The sequence below is a fragment of the Silene latifolia genome, chromosome 2 (assembly GCF_048544455.1).
Source record: "Silene latifolia isolate original U9 population chromosome 2, ASM4854445v1, whole genome shotgun sequence".
Taxonomy (NCBI): Eukaryota; Viridiplantae; Streptophyta; class Magnoliopsida; order Caryophyllales; family Caryophyllaceae; genus Silene; species Silene latifolia.
Genome location: NC_133527.1, coordinates 193,244,099 through 193,262,173, shown reverse-complemented (window position 1 = coordinate 193,262,173; position 18,075 = coordinate 193,244,099). Strand labels below are relative to the sequence as shown.

Here is an 18,075-nt window from a genome sequence, read left to right as displayed (position 1 = left end):
CTAAAAACAAGACAATTTTCATAAAATTGTCGAGTCTGACACTTGCCAATGCCGCATACTTCTAACAAAGTTTTCGTACCTTAGGCACCAAAACGCGATGCTACGACAACTTTTCTTTTTACTGATGAACTGTGAATAAGTTGTTACCTTTGTACAGCAATCATTTCCTTGCCCATGAAACACCCATAGCATATGATCATATGAACCACCTTTTTTTTCAATCTGCTTTTTATCTTAAACCAATGGACCCCACAAAGTAACAACAAATTCTCACAAAAGAACAAAAAAATCATGCTCAAAACTTCCAAACCTACCAAGCCACAAATTGGGAATTATCACTAGCCTCTTCCTCCACAGGAGCAGGAAGATTAAGATCAATTAGCGGTTGCTTGAACTCGGGTTCAGGTTCTGGTGGAGCCGGTGGTGAAGACGGAACTCGATTAAATTTTCCTCCTGAATGTAACATAACATTGTTGGTTCCCATCATATGGGACCTCTTGTGCCCTCCCAATGCTTGGCCTGACTTAAACATTCTGAGACAATAAGGGCATTGATGACCCTTAACTTTCTTTGATGCATTCGATTTCTTAACATGAATCTTTGATGAATTGTTATTGTCGAAACTATTTTCGACATTTTTTCTATGACTTATTATATGACCTCCTAAAGCTTGATGTGTTTTGAAGGATTTCTCGCATTTCGGACACTCATATTTGTAAGAATAATCATCTCGGAATTTTCTCTTGTTAGAATCGACTAACCTCGATCCAAATCCAAACTCGACTTTTTCCTTACCAATTGCATAGTTCTTCGCAAAGAAATCAACAGAATCAACAGATTCAAGCTCCTTAGCACCATTCTCAAAATACCCTGAATCAGAATTCTCAATTTCTTGCCTAACATTCTTCAAATTGTCATAATCAAGTACCTTTCCTTCTAAAATCACAGAATTATTATCAGACGACTCGGCCGCAAAATTAAAACAACCAGCTTTACTACCACAAGAGTCCCTAGACATCATCATTAAACACATAGCAACTTCTTCCTGCTCTAATTGATCAATTTCAGAATTATTATTCGAAGACGAACCATAACCATTACTAATTGAACCAAAATCAATAAGAGATTTATACCTTGACAAAGAAGAAGACCTTGTTTTGCACATAGACTTATTATTATTATTATTATTATTATTCTCAAAGATTTGATCTTTACTATCACTTGACCAAGAAATATCGTCATCTTCCTCCTTAAAATATCGATATTTATTCGAATGTACACTCATATGCCCACATAATGCTTTCAAAGATTGAAACCCTTTTCCACATTGCTTACAGACCCTTTCCCCGTCACGGTCACGGTCACGGTCACGACTATTGTTATTATTGTTATTGTTATTATCGTTATTAATAATACTCCTATGAGTATTGTTAACAATCCTCCAAGTCTTCCTAGGATTTTCCCTAAGCCCATAACCGGAATTCCCTAAATTCCCATTTCGCTCGGCCGTGATCTCATCCTCGTCTTCATCCTCATCCTCGTCCTCGTCTTCATCAACATACACATCACTATCAATAAAGTTTGGAACAACTTTCTTAAGAGATGAATTGATGAGTTTATTTTCGCGAGCGTCGGCGATAGCATGAGACCTCATATGCCCACCTAGAGATTTACCACTAGGGTAACTCTTACTACAACGTTTGCAAACATGCTTAAACAGTAACAATTCATCTTGATTTCTATCAACTTCCATGGTAATTTGGTAAAAATGGATGGGTTGATTTAAGGAAGGTAATTAATTAAGGGAAAATGAGGGAAGATTGATTAGTGAAGTTTAAAAGGAATAAAAAATGAGAGTTTTGAAGAGTTGAATGAAGAATAGTAGGAAGCTCAAATCTGGTAAAATGTGGAAAAACGGATCACGAAGTTTCATGCTTATTGAGAGGTGAATTAAGAGAGAGAGATGTGACAGTTTCTGTTGTATAAAGTACAAGATCCGACCCATGAAAAATTAGCCACATGATTTTCATGGAACTTTATTTTCTTTCTTTGAATATATAAAAAAGTTGAGGTGAAAAATGTTACCTATGGTTAGAGAAAATTGACCCGATCCGAATGGTCAGACGCAAATAATTCGACCAGAACCCGGTTCGACATTCGAACTCAAGACTCGAATTAGACCCGAACCCGAATTAACCCGACCCGAATGCTTACTGTTGCAAACTGATTATTATCCGTGAATAATTTGATAGCTGATCCGAAAATGACCTGAACCCGAACTGACTTGACCCGATCTGAACTCAACACACTCGAAATGACACGATCCGAAATGACCTAATTGACCCGTTTGCTAAGTTTACCTATGGTATCTCTTAAATGGATATATTTGGTTTAAGATTAAAACGGATTAAATAGTACCCCCATCGTTTCGGTCATTTGTTTACCTTGGTTTGGCACAAAGATCAAGGAAAGAGAAGGCCAATTATTGGGTGACAAGTGGACCAAATTGAGTGGTGAGGTTCAAATTAAATTACCCATCAAAGACATTTCCGGAATAGAAAGGTAAATAATTGACTAAGGGACCCCAAAATATTAGAGGTAAACAAATAACTGAAACGAAAGGAGTACCTTGCTTAGAGCATCTCCAACGGTTAGCTACAATGCATTGTAGCTTGGTTTGTCGTATCGATTTTTAAAGCTACTCGGCTTTCCGGCAACATAACGCTTTAATGACAAACTACAATATATGTAGTTTGTATGGGTCCCACATACTTGCTTTCATCCAATGTGAATTTACCTTTTATTTTTTTTTCTAAAGCAAGCATGTAGCTTGGTAGAGCTACCATGCTTACAAGCTACATCTCACTTTTCCATCTCCAATGGTAAGCTACATGCTTATTATTTTGTAAAAATTGCAAGCAGGTCCTTATAGAGAACCATTGGAGATGCTCTTAGATAGATAAGACAAAAGACTTGTCGATCTCTAGCATTCTGTTTTTATCTCATATAATATTTGAGTGTGTTAAGTTTATGATGAATATGTCCATTTTAATCAAGAATTTACAAAATTGTTTAAATGGTAGAAAATTATTTTAATTTTAGATAGATATCTTTAATTTATAGTTTTGGAGGTTGTCTATATCTTTATTTCAAAATTCATCTCTGTTCGATTTAAGATGATACGGGGTAAAATTGAGCCACAAGTTCTCGGATATAGCAAATTAGACCCGGCAAACGGGCCAGTTTAGGTCGGGTCAATTTTGTGTTTGCTCGCTTCGGGTCGGGCCGGGTATTTCAGGTTCGGGTTATTTTCGGGTGAAATATTATTAATTTTTTCATGAATAATAATCAGTTTGTAACAATTAACATTCAGGTTATGTTACGTGAGTCGGGTCAATTTAGGTTTCAGGTCAAACTCGGATCTTGAATTCGGGTGTCAAGTCAGGTATCGAATGGGCTATTTAAGTCAGATCATTCAAGTCGAATCAATTTTACCAAGTTTATAGCAAATTATGTCTTTTTGTGTTTTGATGTTGCCGCATTTCCATGAAATTAGCCTTAGAGAAGTATGGTCATGAGTCATGACTCATGACGAATCAGTGCGTCTGATTTGAGATAGTATACAAGTACATAGCCCATATCATTTTATTTTCAAGGTACTTATTGTTAAAAGAAGACTTGTCAGAATATTGAGTTTGATTGTGCAATTTATTCAAAAATACTCCGTCCTATAATTTCGATTCATACCATTTTGACGTTTGTTCAATATTATGGAAAGTCAACAACACATTGTAATTTCCAAATTTAAAAATGAGATAGTATTACCGGGTAGCACTCATTTTCAGTATCTTTATGGGCATTTTTGGAAATTATATTATAAGAACAAAAAATTTCTAAAATCTCACGAATTATTGTCACGATACCTCGATCTTAACTACCAGACTAAGACATCTTAAGAAATCCGATATCATGTTAAATAACTATCACAGAAATCTTGCCTTCATTTATTCATGAGTTATGTTTATATAGTACAAGTACTCTTAATTATACCAATACATTATTCCAGAACCTAAACCATCAAATACATAATTCTGAAACCGTAACGGACTAATTAACGGTATCCGGAATCTCAATGGTCTTAACTCTTAATAGAAACATATAATTGCAAACCCAAACCTTGTAAAATCCCATTATTTACATAATGTCTACATAGACCTGTCAAATGGGTCGGGCGGGTTGGGTTTCGTGTCGGGTTAGTGACAAAATACGGGTCAAGAAATAATCGTTTCATCTTCACATTCTGCAAGAACTTGTGCAACTGATTCCATTGTTGGCCTCTTATTTCTATCTTCTTCAACACAAGAAAATCCCACCTTAATCATCAAAGCTGCTTGTTTTCTACTAAACATCCTTTCTAATCTTGAGTCCACAAATTCTCCTACCCATGAATCATCATCCCTTTCAGTCTTCCCTTTAGCCAATCTCACAAAGTTTACAAGTTCCGATACAATTTCCGAACCAACATCACTGTCCACCACCCAATTCGACAGTCGAATTCCTCTTACAAGCTCTAAGATTACTACACCATAACTATAGACATCAACCTTAGCCGTGATCGGAAGGTACATTGCCCAGTCAGGAGCCATATAACCTTTTGTGCCTCTAATTCCGGTCAATTTAGATGATCTGTGACTATGTCCACCTCTCTGGCATAACTTGGCTAACCCGAAATCTGAAATTTTTGGTTCAAAGTCCTTGTCTAGGAGTATATTTTCCGGCTTTACATCACAATGGATAACCCATTCCAGACACTCGTGGTGAAGGTAGGCTAAGCCTTTCGCGGTGCCTAAAGCTATTTTGAATCTCTCGTTCCATCCGAGAACTCCATTATCACGGAACAAATGTTTGTCCAAGGGCCCGCCTTCTACATACTCGTAAACCAAGAGTCTATGCTTCCCTTCAGAACAAAAACCCCACATTCTTGCCAAGTTCATATGGTTAATCCTACCAATTGTGCTTACTTCGGCCCAAAACTCGTCCTCCCCTTGAAAAACATCGCCTAATTTTTTCACCGCGATAGTTCTATCATCATCTGATAGCACACCCTTGTAAACAACTCCAAACCCTCCTAACCCAAGAACTTCCTTGAATTTGCCAGTCGCTTTCTGAAGCTCGCGATAGCTAAAACTCCTAAATTGACTAGAAATAGCACGGTACCCGTCTTCCATTGAGGAAGAGGTACCGTGCTTCCTGAAAAGAAACCACCAACCCGAAACAAAAACAATAACTTCCAAAATCCCGATAGCCAGAACAAAGGAATACGGATAAACCCATTTAAACCTTTGATTACTCACGTCATATGAACCGGGAAGAAGTACGAGTTTACCCTCCGAATTACTACAAACAGGACGAGACCCATTGAGGACAACGTCGTCTAACGACTCTGCAGTGTTCGGGACCTTTAAATATATGCTACCGGGGAAATCAACAGACCTACGCCCATTAAAAAGCGCAATTTTTATGTAACAAATCCCTTCGCCAAGGATTCTATAACCAAATGCTAGACAATCGCAATTTGTCGAGCAAAGTTGTTTACAAGCTTCGAAAGAAAATGGATCGCTACTGTAATTAAAATCGTAACCATAATAATCAACATGGCTTAACTCGATAAAATGAGAATTTGAACAATTTCTGTTGAATTTAGGTTTACAACCTTTTCTCCAATCACTCGAATCAGTTGGTTCGTAATTTGGAGGACATGAGCATCTTGGTTCTGGATTATATTCACAAATCCCATTTCTACCACAAAGACCATGGACATCACATTGACTCGAAATCGCTTGCCATGTTATAACCCATGTTTCAGATGAATCATTTAAACTATAAACTCTCAAATTCCCATCATAGTCTAAAGTTAGTCTTCTATTAATCCCTAAACCCACATCAATAGTTGTAAATTGCATTTGATCACTGGAATTAAAACGACCCGTCTTATCAAAACACGCGATTCTACTACTATTATAATTTGTTCTCCCATCAGCAAACACATTCGGCGCATCAACGTCCGGCCAATAAAGACTAGTAATTTCAGGACCATTATACAACATTTTCAGCACATTATCATTATCAAAAAGGAAATTAAAATACCCGGAACCAATATTTTTCGGACCAATGCTAGAAACCAATGAATTCTTCTTAGTTATAAATTGAGTAGGAAGCAAAGTATCAGTAGGAAAATCAAAACTTTGCCATAAATAATTACCATTTATACCCCTGATCACGAAATTCCCGGTATTGAGCAGCTCGGCTTTATCAACATTACCGGTTTTATTAGTTCCCCAAGTTATTGACCCATCAAAGTCAGTCAACACCATTGAACCATCTTTTCTTAGAGTAAGTCTCGAGTTGTGGCGGTTAACCGGGTTGTCCCGGTTAGCCGTCCAGACAACAGTTTTCAGGTTCGAGTTAGTGTACCATATTGAAAACCAGTATGCATTTTCTCCAAAGGAGTAGAATCCACAAGTGAATGTTTTGTCAAGAGAAGTAAGAAAGTTTGATTTTGAAGTGGTTTCGGCAGTTAATGAAGATCCTCGAGTGAGAATGTTTCCTGCTAAAACTGAAGTTAAAGAAGATAGAAATATGAAGACGAACATGAAATGTCGGTTTGTTTTAACCGTCTCCATTGAAATGCCACTGCAGGGTTTGGCAGTCTGAATGCCGTAGGAGAAGAAGAGAAAGGCGGGTTTAAAAGGGAGTATCAGTTGGCAAAAGTCTGAAGTCCAAGTCTACTCGGATAATAGGTCTTAATCCGAGTTTCCTAGGACAATAATAAGTCTGTAGTCCAAAGTTTCGTTTGGCACGACACTTCAGATAGCTTATTTGACCAAATTAGCTTATTTGACCAAAATTTCAGCTACCTGATTTTTTTGCAAGTGTTTGGCAAGTAACTTATTTGGTCAAATAAGGTACCTAAAATGAAATGCTACCTAAGGTAGCATTTGAGAAATCAGGTACCTGTGAAATGACTTATTTTCCATTTTTTACCCCTTTATTCTATAATATTAAATAATTTTCATATCCTTTTACGTCATTTTACCAAAATCAGCTACCTTTTCAGCAGTTTGTCAAACACATTTTTATATAATCAGTTACCTTATCAGCTCCTAATTTTCAGCTACCTTATCAATTATCTTTTCAAGTTTCAGTTAGCTTTTCAGTTTTCAGCTACCTTTTCAGGTTCCAGCTAACTTTTCAGGGAGTTTTGCCAAACAGAGCCCAAGCCTACTCGGATAGTAGGTGGGAAATATAGCAAATCACCCCCATAAATTTGATACAATGTGCAATCAAGCCCCTTAACTTATAAATGTAGCAAATCAACCCCATAAGTTTCTCTTAATGTGCAATTAACCACATATCTTATTGAATAAAATTTGCTAATTAAATATTTTACTATTATTAAAAATCAAAATTATTGATTAGATTTTAATCCTAAAATTCTTGTTTATTAAAAAGCATGTTTAATTTTTTTTTTTTTTTGGCAAAAAATGTTCCTAATATGAGAATTGTTAATGACGTTACAATTAAAAAGTTACATGACCAAATTTTTGTTTATACTAAAATTGGTTCGGATTTTTCGTTGAATATGTAAATATTATATTAAATTATGTAAGAAATATATTTATAATATTTTTATAATAGAAAACAATAAGTTTTAGTTAAAAAATGGTAAAAAAAACTTGATTTGTACTTAATGACACATTTTTGAAAAGTTATGGGGCTAATTTGCTACCAGTGAAACTTACGGGCCTGATTTACACATAGTTCATAAGTTATGGGGATAATTTGCTACATCCCCGGATAATCGGTCTTAATCCGAGTTTCCTAGGACAATAATAAGTCTGAAATCCAAGTCTCCTAGGAAAATAGGTCGTAATCCGAGTTTCCATGGACAAAACGTCTTAAGTCCGAATTTCCTCGCTTCATTGACTTTATGCATCATAGAGCTCGTTGACTGTGACAGTATTCTGGCATTATTAAGCGTGGTTCAACCATGGGCAATAATCCAGTAAACATAAACGGCGTGGAATAAATGGGATTTGTATTTTGTAATTTGAGGTCCAAACTCTTTTGACTTGAGAGTGAAAATCCAAAACCATAAGAAAGACAGGAACATAAAATCAGGTAAACGAGATAATCCGATCGGATCTTTTCATGTATGTTAGAAGCACACAGTTAAATCAAGCTGGGCGGCCGGGGCATGCCTACTTGTCAATGTAGAGGTGATCGTATGCCGGGCTAAGACCAAAAAAATTTGCTTAGATAGATTAGACTCAATTTTTTTTTTTTTGGTATTGACCAGGAGTATCCCCTACCGACAGCTGGGGCAATCTCCTTCGGGGTACTGAAGGCAATTTAATGGGTTGACCCCTCCCAAGTTTGGCTTTTTCATTCGCAAGAGCCAGGAATCGAACCCCTGACCACTTGTTTAAGAGACTCAAATTTTTTTAGTCTCATCTATTATCATATTTGACTATATTAAGTTTCTAATAAATATGATCGTCTAAAATAAGTATTTATGAAAATTGTTAAAATGGTAGAGAATTTTTAAAAATTTTAGATAGATATCTTTAATTTACTGTTTTGGAGGTTGTGTGTGTATTTATTTCACAATTCGCGTTTGATCGATTTAAGATGATACAGAGTAAAATTGAGCCACAAATGCTCGAGTATAGCAAATTTTGTCTTTTTGAGTTTTGACATTGCCGCATTCTAATGAAATTAGGTTGAGGTATATGTGGTAATGATGAATCATTATTTCAACTTTCAAATAACATAGAAGTGCATATCTTTCTCTTATTACTCATAAGTATAAAGTATGTGTTCGTATGTCGTTAGTTAAGGCTTGTCAATGTTGTAATTGCGTTCGATTGTGCAAGTTACAAAGAAGTACTCTCTTCAATTCTTTTAACTTAACCACTCTAATTGAACGTAATTTTAAGGTAAGTCCAAATTTTAAGGAAAGTTATCTCATCCCTTCGCTTGGACATCTTTGTCCCTTTCCAATCTCACAACCACCGCCTTCTCAAGCCCTCTGTTGAGCTTCACTCAAAAACAATTATATTATATTATATTATATTTGGTCCATATATGTAAGATTTCAACAAGCATTTCAATGTGGTAGAGATTATAGGACACTAACACAGTAACACATATAAAAAAACAAAACAAAATACTCTCTCTATCCCATTTTTATTGTCCCCCTTTTTATATTGGAAGGAATTCAGGAAAATAATAAACTACCAACTTTACTCCATAAATTAAAGAGAGTTGAGAATTGAGATATTGATGTTATGGTGGTAAATAGTATGGAGGTTATGGTAGTAATTAGTTATCTAGGAGCCAATATTGGATAATTAAAATTATTATTCATTGCTAAATTTAGAATAATTGTGGGCTAAAATATGAATGAGAGAATTTCAACCGATATCAGATACTTCAGTGCGAGTCTATAATGTAATTTATGCATGTTAGTTTTATGATTTGCATTTAGCTTTACATAATGTAGATTGTTAACTCACAGTTGTTAAAAATAGGACTTTTAAAATATAGAAAATAATGTATGATAATACAAAGCTATAATTAAAATGCACAATCTCGATCAAGATAAATATCAGAAATTATTTTCTGATATTACCGGCCGTTTGCATGAAATCTAGTAACAACTTAAAAGAGAAAATGTTTAAAAAGGTCCTACCGGGAGTCGAACCCAGGTCGCTGGATTCAAAGTCCAGAGTGCTAACCACTACACCATAGAACCTTTGTTGATGAAATATGATTTATCTATTTATTTCATAAATTGTTTCTCCTACACATGCATGATTGTCAATCTCGTACATGATGGCTTAATACTTGGAGCCTTCACAGTTCACACCGTCGAGTAATCGGAAAATGCTCATAGCATAACTGGCCAACTGGGTATCGGTAAGAGTATTGCCGTGTTGGCATATTGACATTAAAAAAAAATATCATTAGCAATTTAAAATCCAATAATAATTTGCTCTCGTTGAGAGTCGAACTCAAGACCTCCCGCTTACTAAACGGGTGCTCTAACCAACTGAGCTACGAGAGCTGTTTGATATAATTTTTCTACAGATTACATAACAAATTGATCAACCAAACATTTTCAACTTTTATGTTTTCTACTATTATTATGTGTAAATATAATTGTGAATGTTGTTTTGTCGTCTAATTAATCAATATAGTAAATTTTCATAGTGGAAGAACTTGTAGAGAGATAGAGACAATATATACAACGGAAAAGATTGAAAGACACAAGAATTTTATAAAAATATTTTAACGAATAAATTTTATTTCCTTATCAATTGGATAAGCATGTACGAGTACGATTTATAATAACATTAGTCATTTAGTATGTGTATTTTCCAAACAAAAAATCCTTAATTATGTCGTTTTGATGTACATGTGTTGTCACGATTTCTTACCATATTAATAACTGAATATCTCATGTGAATATGTTATTAATCTTACCATATATGGGTGCTCTAACCGACTGAGCTATGAGAGCTGTTTGATGTAATCTTGCTACAAATTAGATAACAAATTGAGCAACCAAACATTTTCAACTTGTATGTTCTCAACTATTACTATGTGTAAATATAATTGTTAATGTTGTTTCGTTGTTTAATTAATCAACATAGTAAATTTTCATAGTGGAAGAACTTGTAGAGAGATAGAGACAATATATACAACAGAAAAGATTGAAAGACACAAGAATTTTATAAAAATATTTGGACGAATAAATTTTATTTCCTATCAACTTTTACTTGATGATATTGCCAACATTGAAGCAGGAAATGTGAATTTACCAAACTACTCCGATGAGTGGCGGGCCTTGTCTTCGAAAAAGTCGGGAAATGGGAGGAAATCGGGGTGGGAAAAGCGGAGAGGGCAAGCGTGGACGGAGGAAGAGCACAAACAATTCCTAATGGGAATGGAGAAGTATGGGAAAGGGGATTGGAAATCTATAGCTAAGGAGTTTGTTAGGACTCGAACATCAACTCAAGTGGCTACTCATGCGCAAAAACATTTCAATAGGCAGGAAAAGAAGAAGAAGGAAAACGCGAAAAGATGGAGTATTTTCGATATTACTAGTCCGAGGAATGAAGCAGAATTAAAGTGTAATAACGGAATATATAATATCGGAAATACAAATAATGTTATGGTTGCAAGGCCCGTGTCTCCGCCTTTTTCGTCTCCATTGAGTTGGTGTCTTGATAGCGAAGACGATAATGTTTTAGACTTGGCTTATGAGGAGTTTTTATCTCAACCACAATCACCATGTTGATCTCAAACTCTCACATTATGTATTATATGTGTGTTTCTCCTAGGGTTTGAACCCTTGACATCAAGGTTACATATCATTGAACCACTTGTATTTAGTGTTCATTTATATATTAGAATATAATATATCTTATCATAGGAGATATCTATAAAATATAATTAAAAGGCTACTCTAAAATGACTAGTAAACGCATCGTCGACAAAGCCACGTAGGATCCAAAAATGCCACGTAAATGCCACGTAAATGTGAGCATCAAAACTCATTGCCACGTAATTGTCTTATTTTATAGATTTAATTCATTTTTCTATAAATTAATTTATGTAACCCTTACAAATTTACATCAAAATTTCATAATTTATAATCAATATTGACATTTTAATTGAACTTTTGTAATAAAAATATTTTAATAAATGTCATAATTTATAATTAAAATTGACATTTTAATTGAAATTTTGGTAATAAAACATGTTAATAAATTAAAACTTTTCATATTACTTAACATGCACCCACCATTTTTATTAACACTTTTTCCTATTTAATTCATTTTTTAATTAAACATTATAATAAATTGATTAAAACTCTTCATGATACTTAACACCCACCAAATCAATTAAAATTTCTTCTTATCTAATTAATTTTTGTAATATAGTATGTTAATAAATTGATTAGATTTCTTTATAAATTATACTACTTAATACCCATAATTTTCATTAACATTTTTCCCTATTTAATTCACCTCTTGAGTTGCTCAGCAATCAATTATCTAATTTAATAATACCACAAAATAAATTAAAAATAAAATTTAAATATGAGAGTCTATGGTTGTGTGATGGCTATAAAACCTATAATACCTATGATAGTTTATATTCACAATATTTATTTAAAATCTATTCATTTGCCCATGAGTTTCTAAGTCGTGGATTATATTTTATGGTTTAATTTATTTATTTGATTATAGAGAGTATATTGAGTATTATTATTGAGTATTGTTGTTGTTATATCCAATAAAGTATATTTTAATTTGTTATGTTATTGGTTTTATAAATCTTTTTATTTATATTTAAATTCATGTTTTCCGTTTGGTTTAATTTTAATGATTTACATGTGATAATGTTGATTCGTTTGTGAAGTTTTTGCCATGTTGATGGTTTACCTTTTGGTCAATATATATTTTATATGAATTTTAAGGCATCGTGAAATGTATGTGAATGCAGATAAGACAAAACATCACGTGGGTAATCTGAAGAGGGAAAAAAATACAAAAGACATAGAACTGAGGTAAAATCTATCTATACAATATAATTAAAAGGCTACTTAAAACATTTAATTTTAATTCACATGGCATTTTTATAGAGGTTAATACTAATTCATCTATATTAATTACTTAATTATTTATTTTTATACAATATTATAAAATGGCAAAACTATGTATTAAAAAGTTAATTATCTCCAAAATTGTCACATGCTTATAAGTACCAAAAAAATTTAAAAAAAATTAGTAGTTGTAATCACTAAACAATTAATATAAACTCTTTATTTTCCTCTCATAAATTTGGTTATTAATCTACTTATTTATTTAACTTTAATTCCATAAGATAATTAAAAAGCAAGCGACACTATCTACCATTATTATTCTGCATGTCATATTTTAATTTCGGAAGATAATTTCTAAACCATTCTCATGCAAAGTATATTGTGTAAAATAATAATAATAATAATAATAATAATAATAATAATAATAATAATAATAATAATAATAATAATAATAATAATAATAATAATAATAATAATAATAATAATAAAGTTAAATTCTGTTGCTTTGCTCAAGCGGATCCAGAAATTCTCGGTATCTCAGGATGCGAGGGCTCGGATGGCCGCATACATTTTTACTAGACTTAGCTTTGCTATTGCTAAGGGTGTGGGAGCCCAGATTGTCTCTCGGCTCCCCACCAATTTCATGTAAACTTTTATTTTTATTTTAATGAAAGCTGCGCGCACCCTTTAATAAAAAAAAATAATAATAATAATAATAATAAAGCAAACCTGTCACATTCCATTTCTCCTTACACCATATTTATGTCTATGTTAGACTTCATAATACTGAGAAAAATCTATAACTCTATAATCTAAATAAAAAATCTATTATCTATAAATCTAATCAAAAGGCAAGCAAAACTATCTACCATAATCTATATGTCATATTTAATTACATACGATAATATCTTAAACCACTCTTGTATAAAGTAGATTTTGTAAAAAAAAATAAAAATTATAATTATTAGTAATCAAGCAAACCTTATACATTCCATTTCTCCTTATTTATGTTTATATTAAATTTTATAATAATGAAAAAAATGATGCTCAAAACTCAAAAGTCATGTACCTTGATTCATATTTATACTTATATTAAATTTGATAATAATGAAAAAATGATGCTCAAAAGTCATAAACGCATCCTCAATTGTTTATATATTTTTGTTGGAAGGCAAAATTTATAAACCAAAATTTTTCTCATCCTTATTGTTAGTAGAACTAAATGTGTCATTAATCTTCCTATGATTCTATTCCAATTAAGGTAAATGTATTAAGGTTTTAGATTATTAACTAATTTATTTCTTTTTTAGTGCAAGTTCCATTAGTAGGAAGTTTTGATCACATTTTTCAACTTCATCGTATGTATTTGTTTTGTTCTCATTTAGGGTCTACCAAGATTTGTGGTGTTGACCTATTCAAAGGTTAACATACTTACATCTCTAAGACTTCATTCTTATTCCCTCTTTCTTTCTCTATGATGGGGCATATTCTGCACCGCTGACCAAGTCAACATATTGAGCAAGGCCAAGGGTATCCACAGCAGAGTCAACGACTCAGACAGCCTAGCCGATGGAGCCCATCGGCCTGTCACCTGGGTCTCGGCATGGTAACCAGCCAGCCGGGGCACATATCCGCGTACTCATATCCAAGACCCCTCGGCCAGCCTGCCATAGGTCCGTCGGCCGAGGGGTAGAACGGTCTTTCCACCTGCTAGCCACTTGGCCACTTGGCCACTACGTGACAAAAGGTGAAAGTCTATAAATACTCCTCAACCTTCATTGAGGAAAGGATCCACAAATTTGACCTAATAACCACTATTCATCTGGTAATATCTTCCTTATCTCTCTAGAATACACCCTTAGCCAAGTTACAACAACTTCTCTCTAAGTTTACTGACTTGAGCGTCGGAGTGAGTACGCTCGGCCAAAGCCGAGCCCTCAGTTTGTTCATCGTTTCAGGAGACCGCAAGGAGGATTCAAGCAAGGACATCATTCTACGAGCTACGAGTGGTATCAAATATCTGCTCTGGAATTACACCCGGAACAATTGGCGCCGTCTGTGGGGAAGACACTAGAAGCTAGTCACATTCATTCCCAAAACAACAAAAACAAAAAAAAACCCACCCAAAAAGCTGAGAAGATGTCAAAACAACAAGTAGTAGTGACCGACGAAACCGAGCTACACCAAGATGATACATTTCACCATTCTGGAGTAGTGCAACCCTCCACCGGCGGAGTAGTCCAACCGGAATTCGGAATGCCGATAACACCGGACACACCGCCGCCCGCCAACCAGGTCACCATCATGGGACAGGTGGTTGACGTAGCAAAACTGAAGACACTTCTGGACCTAATTGGGAGTACGCCAGCTCAAACTGTCACGCGACAAGAGCGACGGAAGCCGTCCAGGAGACCAGGGCCCAGGGCGTGACTCCAAGAAACTTGAACGGAGCACTGGGAGAAGCAGACCCTATCAAAACGCCGGAGGAGCCAAAAGTGGTCGTAGTAAACATAAGTCCTTCTCGCACTCGGGAGAGGACAGCGTCGCCGCAACACCGACGAGGCACACCCCGGGGGAACCAGCGAAGTCCGACTCAGGAGAGTCGGAGAAGAAGTCCAAGTCGGAGAAGGAGTCCTTCCCGCTACGAGGAGAGAGGCCGGACTAGGAATGCTAGGAGTCGGTCGCCGCGTGTCATCCGACACGTGGTCAAGCAGCCCCTCAGTGATTATGTCCTCGACACCGCCGTGCCAACTAAACTGAAGTTGCCGGCGTTCACGTATAAAGGAGACAGTGACCCAACCGACCACGTCGAGGCCTTTGAGTCTTACATGTCGGTGTGGGAGCAGCCCGATGAGGTCTGGTGTCGGGTTTTCCCGACGACTCTGCATGGGATGGCTCAGAGTTGGTATAAGGGGCTTCCCGACGGTTCGGTATACTGTTTCGCCGACCTAAAGGACGCATTCTTAGCCCAGTACTCTTGCAACAAGAGGAAGGCCGTGGAGACATCGGACCTCCTGACTATCAAACAGGAGGAGGGCGAGTCTCTACGAGGCTATGTGAAAAGGTTCGACGGCAGGGTACAGCAGATTCGGGAGATCAACCCCGAACTGGCGGCTTTCGCGCTGATGAAGGGCCTCCCAAAGGGGAACTTAAAAGACGAGCTCATCAAGCACGAAGGCCTGGGCCTAGACGCCGCGAGGAAGATGGCCGACCAGGCCATCAAGGTAGAAGATTACCACAAGACCTGGGTAGGCCCCAGCGAAGCCGAGCCCTCAGATAAGAAAAGCCGCCGGGATGACAGCCCGGATGAGAGACGCCGTGACAATAACAGGTCACGGTCCGATGAGAAACGCCGTGACAATAACAGGTCACGGTCCGATGAGAAACGCCGTGACAATAACAGGTCACGGTCTGATAGATCTGCCAAGAAACAGGACTCGACGGGCGCCGGGGGGAGTTCGAGTATGTTTTACCAAAGGCATTACCATGACAAAACCCCTCTGATCGCATCGGCCGCCGAGGTCTTCGCCCTGAGCAGAAGCGAGGGCCAGAAGTGGGAACGGCCTCCCAAGCCAAAAGGAGACGGTGACTCGAGCCAATACTGCGAGTACCACGGCAGCACCGGCCACCTCACTGACAACTGCCGGCATCTGAAGAATGCCATTGAAGAGCTAATCCGAAAGGGAAGCCTCGACAAGTATGTGGCCAAAGGCCAGAAGACCGACGCCAGCGGCTCCGATAAGAAATCCGTCTTTCAACGAATAGGAGTGATCCATGTGGTCATCGGGGGAAATGAGAACGGTGGGTCAGCTCATGGGCACAAACGGCACCTAAACGAGCTGTATCAAGCCATTAACTTTGTGCCCAGCACAGCGACCGCCCCTGACATTCCCGATATAACCATTGGGAGGAAAGACTACGAGGGAGTCATCGCCCCTCACAGCGACCCGCTTGTAGTCAACTTGGACATATCCAACCACCTGGTGAAGAGGTGCCTGATTGACACAGGCGCCTACACAAACATCATGTTCAGGGAGTGTTTTCTCAGCCTCGGCCTAAAAATCAAGGATTTGAGCCCCTGCACCAATCCACTTTACAGCTTCTCCGGGACTGGCCTGGTACCCCTGGGTTCAGTCAAACTACCGGTGATGCTCGGCGAGGGGCATGCGGCTAAGAATGTCCTAGCTGAGTTCGTCGTCATTGACGGCTCGTCCGCCTACAACGTCCTCATAGGCCGGGTTACTCTGAGCGAGGCCGACGCAGTGATGTCCATCCGGGCCCTGACACTAGTGTATGTCTCGGACCGGGGGGAAGCGCAAAAACTCGTCTCCAGGGACGAGAAGGACGAGGTGGTCAACATCCAGATATCTGCCAGAGGATGCAACATGCAATCCCTCAGAGTGGCAAAGCAGTCAGAAAGGGGGAAGAGTCCATCCTTACAACAGGAGGGCGACCTCATGGACGCAACTGACGGCTGACAGGGAAGAAGCGTTAGGGAACTAGTAGACCTAGTGTAGCGGCGGAGGTGTCCAAAATGGCTGTGGGCACCCCGACGCATTTTTTTTATCTAATGAAAACCGACCAAGTCTCCCAGCAAAACGTTCTTTCACCACAGTCACTAGTTATGAAGAAACAGACGCCGACTCACACTGTCAACTAGACAAGAGCGGCAGTCTCTACCAAGAAGCCGACGCCGACTCACACTGTCGATTCGACAAGAGCGGCAGTCGTCATGAAGAAAGAGGCCGACGCCGACTCACACTGTCGATTCGACAAGAGCGGCAGTCGTCATGAAGAAAGAGGCCGACGCCGACTCATACTGTCGATTCGACAAGAGCGGCGTCGTCATGAAGAAAGAAAGAGGCCGACGCCGACTCATACTGTCGATTCGACAAGAGCGGCAGCGTCATGAAGAAAGAGGCCGACGCCGACTCACACTCACCGTCGATTCGACAAGAGCGGCGATCGTCATGAAGAAAGAGGCCGACGCCGACTCATCTGTCGATTCGACAAGAGCGGCGATCGTCATGAAGAAAGAGGCCGACGCCGACTCATACTGTCGATTCGACAAGAGCGGCAGTCGTCATGAAGAAAGAGGCCGACGCCGACTCATACTGTCGATTCGACAAGAGCGGCAGTCGTCATGAAGAAAGAGGCCGACGCCGACTCATACTGTCGATTCGACAAGAGCGGCAGTCGTCATGAAGAAAGAAGCCGACGCCGACTCATACTGTCGATTAGACAAGAGCGGTGGTCTCCATGAAGAAATGTAGTGCTGTGGCAGTCACCCCAAATAGTAGACGCTTCGGCAGTCACTTAAAGTGGTAGACGCCGCGTAACACGCTATCCAGACACCAGCTCACACACGTCATAGACAAGAGCGGTGGTCTCCATGAAGA

General features: G+C 37.8%; 2 protein-coding genes and 2 non-coding genes across 4 annotated transcripts; all 4 read right to left on the bottom strand.

The window, feature by feature from the left end:
- Window positions 1-310: 310 nt before the first annotated feature.
- Window positions 311-1,753, bottom strand: LOC141641863 (uncharacterized). Its single transcript, XM_074450508.1, has one exon. It carries the CDS (start codon window positions 1,751-1,753, stop codon window positions 311-313), a length of 1,443 nt encoding a protein of 480 aa, XP_074306609.1.
- A 2,252-nt stretch (window positions 1,754-4,005) lies between these two features.
- Window positions 4,006-6,736, bottom strand: LOC141632209 (putative receptor protein kinase ZmPK1). The gene has a single exon (XM_074444775.1). The coding sequence runs from the start codon at window positions 6,681-6,683 to the stop codon at window positions 4,272-4,274; it is 2,412 nt and encodes an 803-aa protein (XP_074300876.1). The 5' UTR covers window positions 6,684-6,736; the 3' UTR covers window positions 4,006-4,271.
- A 3,009-nt stretch (window positions 6,737-9,745) lies between these two features.
- TRNAQ-UUG (transfer RNA glutamine (anticodon UUG)) lies at window positions 9,746-9,817 on the bottom strand. The gene has a single exon. It is a non-coding gene; the product is annotated as a tRNA-Gln (tRNA).
- Window positions 9,818-10,055: 238 nt separating this feature from the next.
- TRNAT-AGU (transfer RNA threonine (anticodon AGU)) lies at window positions 10,056-10,129 on the bottom strand. The gene has a single exon. It is a non-coding gene; the product is annotated as a tRNA-Thr (tRNA).
- Window positions 10,130-18,075: the final 7,946 nt, after the last annotated feature.

Bases quoted from the DNA above. Each gene is read 5' to 3' on its own strand.
- LOC141641863 (XM_074450508.1), bottom strand. From the start codon at position 1,753: ATGGAAGTTGATAGAAATCAAGATGAATTGTTACTGTTTAAGCATGTT.
- LOC141632209 (XM_074444775.1), bottom strand. From the start codon at position 6,683: ATGGAGACGGTTAAAACAAACCGACATTTCATGTTCGTCTTCATATTT.